General features: G+C 37.9%; 1 protein-coding gene across 1 annotated transcript in view; it reads left to right on the top strand.

Moving 5' to 3' along the window:
* Nucleotides 1–12,754, top strand: part of lmbrd1 (LMBR1 domain containing 1) — a 129,949-nt gene that overhangs the window by 95,291 nt on the left and 21,904 nt on the right. Inside the window, exon 14 of the mRNA XM_052090213.1 lies at nt 3,798–3,867. Coding sequence (XP_051946173.1) covers nt 3,798–3,867 — 70 coding nt within the window. The remainder of the gene's footprint in view (nt 1–3,797; nt 3,868–12,754) is intronic.

Genomic DNA, 12,754 nt, shown 5'->3' on the forward strand with positions numbered 1-12,754 from the left:
TTTCTGTAGCATAAGCCTTTTCAACAAGCTGATCCCTGATCATTTCCTCCTCAACAGTCCCAAAAGCACAATTATTTGCCAATTCCCACAATGCAGTAAGATATCGTGAGATAGTTTCGCCCTCATTTTGTGCTCTCTGTCTGATCTTTTGATGGGCAACAACAACATATACTTTAGGGGTGAAATGGTGTTCCAGAGCAGCCATAGCGTCGTCACATGTTGTACCTGTAACGCGCAGTGTGTAGAAAATACGTTGTCATTCTGACCCCAAGCAGTGAAGAAGGACTGCCCGTCTAGCCAGCATATAGTTCTCAAAAAATTTTCCCCACGTGCACAACGGAATCGGCAGAGCATCGCCGGATGGTAGAAATGGAGCTGGTGTGGGAAGACTCGCCATCGCCGCCAATTGTTGTATGGAAGGTTGCCAGGAGTTGGGTGGAGAAACTATAATTCTTAAATAAGCAGGACAAGGCAGAAGTACCTTTTAGTTCTTCTTTATTTTCTGTAACAACACAAACTCATACCCTCACTCACTACCCTTTATTGTTCTCTCCTTCTCCTCTTTTTCCTCCCCCTTCTCTTCTCCCCAGGAGCGCCTTCTACTGTTTAACACAGGACACAACACTAAGGATTTTAGACTTTATCAACAATTGTTTGTATGTTTTTCTGAGCCGGTTAAAGGCCGAGCTTTATCTAAGCAGCGCCTTTCACACGGTATAGTCGAGGCCAGTACTCATGCATATCATTGTGCAAGGAAAGAACTTTCACATCCTTTTAAAACTCATTTCACCAGGGCTGTTGCATCATCCTGGGCCTTATTTAAAGGTATTCCTGTTGAGGATATCTGTGCAGCTGCAAGCTGGGCCTCTTCTCACACTTTTGTCAAGTATTACAGGCATGATGTAACCAGGCCCAATGTGGCTCATGCTGTTCTAGGGGCAATAAGTTTGATTTTGGAGATGGATGAATAATGTATGCTGTAATAGATTACCGGTTACCTATTGTAACCTCGATTCTCTGAAGGAAATGATTGAGACACAGACCAGGAGGGCCCTCCAATCTCAGCACCTCTTTCAAATCTAGTAGAATTAGAATTGAGCTGATGCCTGATTTTATTCGGGAGGGTGGGTCTCCTGATGTCAGAAGCCAATTCCTGCTGCCTAAATGCATGTATAAAAAGGCTTCATGAGCAGTTGCGCAGGGGTGCACCTTTCCAATAGAATGTTCCAACTTAACGTTAGCTGACCTTTGAGTGTTATTTGACATTTTAAATGCAATGATAAGCAGAACAATCCATCAGAACTGTTTAAAAAGTGCTGTGTATGTGAAAGAGTGAGTACAATTGTGTTGTAATGAATGCAAAAGTGAATTATAAACAAAATGATTTGCAGAGCTCCCGACCTTGCGACTTCACATGGCAGACGCTGAACCGGTAGTCTTGTTTTATTTTCACACAAATCATGAGGACAATGGCTGATTATGACTTTATAAACACTTATTTTTCACATTATTACTTACACTGCGAAGTTATGATATCAAAATGGTTTTACTGTAACACATTAACAAAATTATCAATGTTAATGCTTGTATTACAGACTGACCTCAAATCAAATCCCTTTATTGTGACAACACCATATCCATGAGTGTACAGATGGGAAAATGTTGAGTGGATGCTCACCAACTATGCAGTGTGGATATCAGACAAATATCAGACCACAAAATAAACAATAGACACTTGTACAGTATGAACATTATATACATATACAATATACACAGATATATACTTAGACAGTACTAATTAATGGATAATATACAATATAAAGTGCACAAGGACGAGGATTGATGGCTAAGTCTGGAACCTCCGCAGACATCAAAGTTTCTGTGAGGCAGATAATGCAGCAGTCCCTTGTCACTCATTGGAAAGAGATCTGCACTCTCTGCTCGCAGAGCTTGTTGTCCAGAGACTGAATGTTTGCCATTAGAATGCTGGGTAGCGGTGGTCGATTTGCGCAGTGTCTTAGTCTGATGAAGGTGCCAGCTCTCCTTCCCCTTTTCCGGCTATGCTTCCGTGACTGGGCGGCCCAGACAAAGGGCTCCGCTGTTGTGTTTGAAAACAGCAGGTCAGCATTGAGGAATTCAAATTCTGGTTTTCGGTTATTGATTAAAGAACCAATATCTAAAAGTGTTTGTCTATCGTAGACAATAAATAAGATGACATCCAAGACGAAAAACATACAGATTGTAGACCTACATATATTATACCATCATGATTAGCTTCTGCGGTACCTCACATGATGCAGTGTTGAACTTTGAACTCGGAAGACCGTGGTTCAAGCCCAGTCAAGCATGCAAGCTGGCACGTGAGGCAATAGTGTCCTAGAAGCGACATAAAATTACTTGCTTGCTTCAGAAAATGCTTTTCATTTCTTGTTTTATTTTTGGACACTATATTCTAGGTTAAGGCATTGGTTTAGTGTAAGGTTGTCTGTTTTGTGTAACACTCATTTTATTTTAGATCACTATTTGTTAAGTTAAGGTTAAAGTTTTAGGTTAGAAAGGTACTATTAACTCATTTAAACCTCCATCTAATTTTAAAAGGATAATTCACCCAAAAAGGAGAATTATTTTATCATTTACTCACCCTTATGCAATCCCAGATGTGTATGACTTTTTTCTTTTGCAGAACACAAATGAAAATTTTAGCTCTGTAGGTCCAAAAAATATTATAGTCGTGGGTGAGAAACAGGTCAAAATTGAAGTCCCTTTTTTACTCTAAATTTCCACTTTCACTTTTACATCTGAAAGTCACAAGTAGAGCCTGTTTAGTTTCACTTACACATCTGAAAGTGAAAGTTAAAGTGGAGATTTAGAGTAAAAAATGTACTTAAATATTGTGTTGTTTATCACCCACATTAGATTGCTTCTGAAGATATGGATATAAACACTGGATTTATATGGATTACTTTTATTTTTTCTTTGTTATATTTGGAACTACAAAGGTCTGATTCCTTTAACACGTATTGTTCATGAGACAAGTCTGTAAAAATTCTGAGACTTTAATGAAAAATATTATGTTTTATTTTTTTTCACATTAAGCATAATTTTACTCATAAAACATATTCTCATAATTTAATTAACCCAATTAGTTCATGTAACTTAAATATAACCCAGGAAAAAATTATGTGACCCGAAACCACATGAGGCTTAATAATTTCTTCTCATCTAGCATAAACAAAAACGCATTATCTGAAGTAGAGGTAATATGTAATTGAAGCTGTAATTTAATTTCTGAGCACATTCCCATAATGTAATTACCCTACAAGCATATCAATCAGTCTGCTTCATATAATTCGTAAGTGTCAAATGAAATTATGCAGAATGACTCAATCAGAATATTTGCTTTAAATATTCTTGTAAAAGAATATGGTTCGGTAACACTTTATTTTGACAGTTTCTTGTTACGCATATTACATGTATAGACTATAGTGATAACAGTAAATTATGCAGAGTTACAAGCACCTAACCCTAAATCAGACCCTACACCTAAACCTGTACATGTTGTTAATTAATATTGCTTTGTACTTACTTGTGTAATTACACTGTAAGAAGAACACTGTTAAATAAAGTGTAGCCGATGGTTCTAGAAACATAATGCTGTAGTTCTTAGACTCTAGCGAGTAATTAGGTAAATACGTAAAATCTGCCATCACACTGAGTATCAGTTACTCAACCTGCATGCATTTAGAGTTTGATTCCAATGGTCAGATTGGTCTTATAATGAGTTTGTATCTCTCCAGATCCCACTGCCCACAGCTGACAATCACACCACTGCCATCACGAAGATATGTGACGCTGATGCTCCTGAAGGTAAGACTGCCATTCTTTATCACCCATTCAATGAATAAGAGTCGATCATTCTTTATGAGGAACGTTGGTGAGGTGTTTTAAAGGGATAGTCCCCCCAAAAAATGTTGTCATCGTTTACTCGCCTACAGCTATTGGTGCCGTGCCTGGTTAGGACATGGTGTAACATGTTGCAGCACTTGTTTTGGAATAGCAAATCCTTATAAAAAAACTTGTAATAATTGTGATTATATATAAAAATAAAATGCCATGACAACTTGGCTTTGTGTTCATTATGAAAGGTCAATAGGAAGATCATTAATTGAAATGCTGTAAAATTAGTGGCTTAAACCAGAAAAAGTGTTAATTACTGTCTATAAGGTTAATTTCCGCAATACTTTTGTGGTTAATTGCAGATAGAGCCATGTGTTTTGATAAGGCAGTGAATGAAGCAGAGGGCTGAAGCCAGATTGTAGCCTATAGATAGTGCACATATTTAGACTCATGTCATATTACACAGTGATGGCAAAGTGACAGCAAAAAAGCAATGATGTTGGATTTATTGTGAAAGCTCTGTTTTTTTATCTTCACAGTGACTTTTCATGATCTGCATTGTGATAAGTGATTTTAAGCTATTTAGCATCTAGTAAATGTAATACTGCGTCTTTTTCTCAGTGTGTTTTTGATATTTTATGTAATCAACTTTAAAACCAGGGGAGTAGATTTATTCAGACTAGATTGCTTATGGTTATGGGGTGATATGCTGCCATTCAATCTGCTTCCAGTCATGAAACTGTTCTCTATCCAGAGGAGGGCACTCCGATATTACAATCCGATCTCATTGGAGGACATTTTCATTATAATGAAATCAGGGTTGTTAATATGTAATTGGATCAGTGAACCAAGAAGTGGCCAATCTTTCTTAATGTCCTTAAGATGGACCCCCCATCAACTATAACCTTTCCTAAAATATGCAGTATCTCTCTATGCTGGGCTATATTCCACATTCTAATTGCTTCTCAGTCAAGTCCTCAAATTCCACCAGAATATTAAATTGACTGGCAAAGCAATTAATTTTCCGTCTTCAATATTTTTAGGATGATACTAAAAATTCAGGTCAAGTAAGATGTTACTTGTGCTGTAAAGTAATAACAAAATGTAATAGATATTTAGCATTTTGTGGAAAAAAATTAGAGTGGTTCTTACCCATGCAAAACTCAATGAAAGTGTGTTGTGTGCTTAGAAAAGTAATAGCAGACCCCAACAAGCCACAGGATTTGAGGTATAATTTATGTTTGTAGCTCCAAAATTGCATCACAAGTAATGCACCTAAGTTTAACATTTAGGGTTGAGGGTTTAATCAAATCCTTGACCCCAAGAATAATAAATATTAATAATGATGCTTGCCTCAACAGTTATCACTAGAAATAAAAAGCAGTAAAAGTCTAGAACAAAAAAAAGAAAGAAAAGTTTGAAAAAGTTATCAAAGAAAACAGTTGATGCATTGGATTAAGCCTTTGTTAACGCCTTCCCATGTGCCTTCTTCAAACAATGCTCTGTATCAACCCAATTAAGTCTCTTGAAGCCAAAATGAGACGCAGTCTCGCACAATGGAGGATAAATCTGTTCACAGAAGTTGCTCTGCGGGTCACTCGAAATTGATCCATCTCCAGTTGACTCGCACTTTAGAACCAGCATGGTTTTAAGCCATCAGCCTGCCAGCCAGCACAGCCTCCCAATCTGTTAGTGTGGGTTTTGACTTTTTCCTTTCTGTGGTCGGTCAGCCGACATTTATGCCACCTACACATCATCAGAAAAATGCCTCGTTACTGTTTTCAGATAGAACAGCACAAATCAAGCTTTACACCATCCATTAGCACGAGACTCTTGATTGCTTCATAGCGGGAGATGTGATTTCCATTTGCTTTCATTGCAATTACAGTTTACAGTTAGTGTGATTCTGCTTTTGGCAAAAATGGTTAACGTTTTGCTGCCTTTTTTCTACCCATGACCACCAAATATAATAATGCCCTTGCGAGGGACCCCCTCCCTAAACTATAAATGCAGCTTTATATTTGAATGTTTAAAGACCCTTTAATACTGTGTGAGGAAAATTATTAAGGGTGGTGTTATTAAGAAAACATGTTGTTCCCAATATTAAGTAGTCGGCACTTATATTGTACAAAACCCAAAGCGAATTATTACAATATTTTCTGCGAAATATTACTTTGTAAAAAGTGACCGTGTATTATTATTACTATTATTATTATTTTATACACACGTTTGGAAAATTGTAAGATGTAAAAAGAGAAACATTTTCATTTCAAATGTATTTGCACTGTGCTAGTAACATTAAATATCAATTAAAAAGGACTGTAACAAAATAATATCTGTAGTGTCTATATAGTTTTTATTCTTTACTCTTAAAAACAATAAATAATCACGATTAATTTAAGGATTTATCTTTAGAAAGCAGAATGGAACAAAATAAGATCAAATTTGGTACATTTCTAAAAACTAAACAAACCCCCCTGGACTTCTTTGTCTATAATTTTTCTTTCTTATAGTTTTGTTCATTTCAGTAGCCGTGCTTTGATTAGCATGCTAATCAACTAACAGTTTGCCTGGTAATTCAGTTGGAAAAGTCTTTAAATTCATCCACGTTTATACTGACATTTGTTATTACATCAATGGCACTGAGTATGTTCCTAATTATGTTCAATCGGACAGTGGAAATGTGTTGGCCAATGCTTGCCAAGTTGAATTAAAAGCTATAAGCATTTTTTTTTGTAATACAACTTAATTGTCAAAAACAATTCGTTTTTGTATGTATATTTCAGAATCATCTGTCTCCATTTAGCTTTCTACAGAAGACGTATCACAGCAAATATTTGACTGTTCCTGTGGTTGCCTCTGTTATGTGTCATTATCGAGGTTTGATTTGTGTGATTGAAGTCACTCTAGCTGAGAGGCGGTTGTGTTTCACCCTGAATTATTTCTCAGATCATTGCAGAAAGGCAAATTTGTAGTCTTTATTCTGCCTTATAAAAACAATCAACGGTTAATTTTCCATGGTTGAGTTCAAAAATAGACGATTGTGGTCCACTTTATGATGTCGAGAACTGGTCAGCTGGGTAGAGGAAAGTGTATGAGTTTAAGAATTCCCTCTCAATATCTATGGTGTATCCAATACAAAAGAGACGATTACAGATCAATGTCCATCATAGGATAACATAGGGTGAAGGAATAAGCAAATTTCAGGCCTGTGGTCTGGATGCTATTTATTTGAGTGTTTAATGTAGTGCTGATGAACATAAAAGTGTCTCTTGTCAAGGTATTTTTGCTTAAAGAGATGGTCAATTCCTCTTTTCCACTTTTAAAGAGTAATAAATGACAAAAGGCATGTCAAGATGGAGTGCTTTAAGGAGCAACTTCATTATTTTAATTGAACAATTAACTGAATCAATTCAGTACTTTCCCAATTCTCTCCAGACTCTACTAGCTACATATTGACCATCAATTTGAGACTCTTGAAGAAAATGGTTTGCTGGTCTTACATTGCCATTGTCCTCTCCAAACCTGTCCACCTAGAGCATCCTGCCATGCCAGTTAGCCTGTGCATGAAAGAATTGAATAATATCAACTCTCTCTCCCTTGCCCTCTTTTTGTTGCTGTATTTCATCTGCAGTCCTCTGGCTCTGCCAGATCATTCCCTCTTGTGCAGCAATCAGAGGCTTCTCAGATCACTGTGTAAGCTTATCCGTCTTGCGTAACAGCTGTTGCACAACCAGGAGTGAGTGGGAGGAAGTGTCAAGCAGGGAGAACACATGCGACAGGCAGAGCTTTGCAATCCAGCCGAGAGCATCTCTCCCGGCAGGGCCCGACCCATGCTCTCAAACCCCACCACTCTGGCGCCTCGAGGTGAGGGAGCAAGAGGCGAGTCCTGCATCAGAGAGCACAGCTTGGATTGGCAGTAATGCTGGGTTGGTTTGTCCTTCATGCTCCTAGAAGAAGTGCTTTGTGTTTGAGTGATGGAGACTGTCAATTTGTGCTAGGCGTTATGATGGTATATACTGTCTGACAGAAAGTGAAATATGTCGTACTGTAGAGATTTTGTATATGCTGCAGAAGAAATGCTTAGTGCGCAGGACTGATTTTGTATTATTGAAAACCAACCCTGGCTTATGTCAAGTCATAATATTTGGACAAGATGGCAAAATTGCATTGTACCAAGTCGTACGATATCTACATGTCGTACGAATACCTGAGAGTTTTCACAAGATAATGTTGGGAAAAACTTGTTTTTAAGGGGTATTTTTAAGCAGAGAAGAAGCAGAGTTTAGTTACAGTAAGTTAAACATCTGATTGAACGTCTCATGTTTAAATTCTTGACACAATTATGTAGTATTAATTTCATGTCTGAACACAGGTGTCAACTATTTTAAAATGACTGTATATTCTTATTGGATGAGCCTCTTTTAAAAACGCTCCATTTTATAATATTACTTATACTGTTTTGAGACTTTTACAGCTGTTTTTGATTTAAGTGTTGAGTAATGTGAATTTGTGAACCTATTTTTGCTATAATGCCTTATATTATTTTATTAGCCTTATATTTTATTATTTTATCTTTTGGTTTGCATCAAAATAATGATCTATTAACTTATTTATTTAGTTGAAAATGCTATACATTTTTAAAGACTTAAAAAAATAATGTGGTTTAACCGTGAAGTAAAATTGTAAAGGGGTTATAAGGGAAAGGAGGAGGCGAGAACTGGCTTGACAATAAAATTACATTTTATGATAAACTTAAACAAAAACACACAAACATAAACACATACAGGACCACCGTCTCAGGTCAACTTTATCCCTTGCTCACCTCGACAGGCTGATTTGGGTCCAGGTGTGCATCATTCCGGCCCACTCCCACCCTCCTCCACGCTACACTACTCCCTACGTTTTATGACATCCGCCGGTGGGTCATCCCCCCCTTCTCTGACCTGGGAGGAGACAGGAGGGGAAAATTAAAAAAAAAAAAAACAGGCAAGGGAAAGGCCAACACGGAGCGACAACGAGAGAGAGAGAGTTCTCTGATGCACCGTTGCGTGGTCCTCGATCACTCCTCCACCCTCTCAGGTTAAACTCTGTCCCCTGGGGGTCGGAGTTAAACTCCCGACCCCCAGGGGACAGAACGCCAGTCTGCTTTTCTGGTGGCCCATAGGGACAATCCTCCACCCCTGGCAGCGGCCCTACCACTCCAGGAAGTCTGGGAGTCAATTCCCTCCTCCCTTTGCGGACACTGTTCTTCCCTCGACCCCTTTGCATTTCTGGCGGATGGCAGGGCACTCCTCCACCCCTGGCAGCAGCTCTATCACACCAGGCAGTCATGGAGTCCAGTACCCACTCACCTCATGGACGCCGGCCGTTCCCCGTGTCCGTGCGGTCAGGCTACTCAGTCCCCCTGCGGATGTCAGCGGCGCTCCCCTGGGTGGATGGCAGTGTCGAGGACTCTACTACGGGCATCCCTCCTTCCGCACCAATGTAAAGGGTTATAAGGGAAAGGAGGAGGTGAGAACCAGCTTGACAATATAATTAAAGTTTAATGATAAACTTAAACAAAAACACACAAACATAAACAAATACAGGGGAGCTACCTGTTGTTCTCTCTCTTTTTTGAACTGCCGTCTCCGGTCACCTTTACCCCTCACTCAGCTCAACATGCTGATTGGATGTGCATCATTCCGGCCCGCCCTCCTACGCACTACAAAAATATATTATAATCCTTTCCTTGCACCTATATATATATATATATATATATATATATATATATATATATATATATATATATATATATATATATATACATATATATATATATATTAGGGCTGTCAATCTATTACAATTTTTAATCGAATTAATTACATTAATCACGATTAATCGCATTTAATCGCATATACAAATATTTGCTGAGAAAGCCTCTCATAAATATAATTCAATATATAATGATAAAATAATGATACATAGTTATGTTTAAATATGTTATATATATATATATATATATATGTTTTCTTGTGGCAGAAGAGTTAATCATTGATGAGACAATACAAAAAGTAGCTTTAGAATACAATGTATTGATTACTACCATATTATTGATCATAAGTCAATCATTGGCATACAGTTCACAGCAATCCATTTCACAAGAGAATTTACATTTACATTTACCTTTATTCATTTGGCAGACGCTTTTATCCAAAGTGACTTACAAAAGAGGAAAACATAAGCGAATCTTTGTCAATCAGCTGTAGATTTATTATGAGGGCTTGTTTAAGGACAGTCAATTTACACCTGAGTCAGACATGCTTTTGTAGCGTCTCGGGTGCGTTGCGTCATAAACATCAAATGTTTAAAATAAACATAAAATAATATCATGAATTTTAAAAGTTTACACACAATGACCTGTACAAAATGTGCCTTTTCATAAATTGACAAAGTATTGATAATGATAAGACAAATTGACGTATTTATATTATTAATTTATTTATTCATTCATTTTGACAACCTCCTAATCAGAATGAACATTATTATATACACTGGCAGCCGGAAGTTTGGAATAATGTAAAGATTTTGCTGTTTCAGAAGGAAATTGGTACTTTAATTCACCAAAGTGGCATTCAACTGATCTCAAAGTATAGTCAGGACATTACTGATGTAAAAAAAACAGCAGCATCACTATTTGAAAAAAGTCATTTTTGATCAAATCTAGACGTGCCCCATTTCTTGCAGCCATCACTCCAACACTTTATCCTTGAGTAATCATGCTAAATTGCTAATTTGGCACTATAAAATCACTTGCCATTATATGAAACACTGTTGAAAGCTATGTGGTTCATTAAATGAAGCGTAACATTGTCTTTGTGTTTGTTTTTCAGTTGCCACAGTTTCCTTTAGTATCTTCACAAGGTCCTTTTTTTGCTGTTGTTATGGGATTGATTTGCACTTTTCACTCAAAACTAAGTTCATCTCTAGGAGACAGAAAACATCTCAATCCTGAGCGGTATGATGGCTGCGTGGTCCCATGGTGTTTATACTTGCGTACTATTGTTTGTACAGATGAACGTGGTACCTTCAGGTGTTTGGAAATTGGTCCACAATTGTTTTCTAAGGTCTTCATTGATTTTTCTATGATGTCAAGCAAAGAAGCACTGAGTTCAAAGTTAGGCCTTAAAATACATCCATGGGTACACCTCCAATTCAGTACACCTCCTTTCAGAAGCTAATTGTCTAAAGGCTTGACATTTTCTGGAGTTTTACAAGCTGCTTAAAGGCACAGTTAACTTAGTGTATTTAAACTTCTGACCCACTGGAATTGTGATATATTAAATTAAAAGTGAAACAATCTGTCTGTAAACAAATGTTGGAAAAATGACTTGTGCCATGCACAAAGTAGTACTAAATATAAATATGAACTAATATTAAATCTGTGGAGTGGTTAAAAAATTTGTTTTAATGACTTCAACCTAAGTGTATGTAAACTTCTGACTGTATATACACTCGCCTAAAGGATTATTAGGAACACCTGTTCAATTTCTCATTAATGCAATTATCTAATCAACCAATCACATGGCAGTTGCTTCAATGCATTTAGGGGTGTGGTCCTGGTCTAGACAATCTCCTGAACTCCAAACTGAATGTCAGAATGGGAAAGAAAGGTGATTTAAGCAATTTTGAGCGTGGCATGTTTGTTGGTGCCAGACGGGCCGGTCTGAGTATTTCACAATCTGCTCAGTTACTGGGATTTTCACGCACAACCATTTCTAGGGTTTACAAAGAATGGTGTGAAAAGGGAAAAACATCCAGTATGTAGCAGTCCTGTGGGCGAAAATGCCTTGTTGATGCTAGAGGTCAGAGGAGAATGGGCTGACTGATTCAAGCTGATAGAAGAGCAATTTTGCCTGAAATAACCACTCATTACAACCGAGGTATGCAGCAAAGCATTTGTGAAGCCACAACATGCACAACCTTGAGGCGGATGGGCTACAACAGCAGAAGACCCCACCGGGTACCACTCATCTCCACTACAAATAGGAAAAAGAGGCTACAATTTGCAAGAGCTCACCAAAATTGGATAGTTGAAGACTGGAAAAATGTTGCCTGGTCTGATGAGTCTCGATTTCTGTTGAGACATTCAGATGGTAGAGTCAGAATTTGGTGTAAACAGAATGAGAACATGGATCCATCATGCCTTGTTACCACTGTGCAGGCTGTGGTGGTGGTGGTGTAATGGTGTGAGGGATGTTTTCTTGGCACACTTTAGGCCCCTTAGTGCCAATTGGACATCGTTTAAATGCCACGGCCTACCTGAGCATTGTTTCTGACCATGTCCATCCCTTTATGGCCACCATGTACCCATCCTCTGATGGCTACTTCCAGCAGGATAATGCACCATGTCACAAAGCTCGAATCATTTCAAATTGGTTTCTTGAACATGACAATGAGTTCACTGTAGTAAAATGGCCCCCACAGTCACCAGATCTCAACCCAATAGAGCATCTTTGGGATGTGGTGGAACGGGAGCTTCGTGCCCTGGATGTGCATCCCACAAATCTCCATCAACTGCAAGATGCTATCCTATCAATATGGGCCAACATTTCTAAAGAATGCTTTCAGCACCTTGTTGAATCAATGCCACGTAGAATTAAGGCAGTTCTGAAGGCGAAAGGGGGTCAAACACAGTATTAGTATGGTGTTCCTAATAATCCTTTAGGTGAGTGTATATATTATATACACACTGGCGTCCAAAAGTTTGGAATTATGTACAGATTTTGCTGTTTTGGAAGGAAATTGGTACTTCAATTTACCAAAGTGGTATTCAAATGTTCACAAAGGATAGTTAGGACATTGCACAATCATT

This window comes from Xyrauchen texanus, chromosome 24 (assembly GCF_025860055.1).
Source record: "Xyrauchen texanus isolate HMW12.3.18 chromosome 24, RBS_HiC_50CHRs, whole genome shotgun sequence".
Taxonomy (NCBI): Eukaryota; Metazoa; Chordata; class Actinopteri; order Cypriniformes; family Catostomidae; genus Xyrauchen; species Xyrauchen texanus.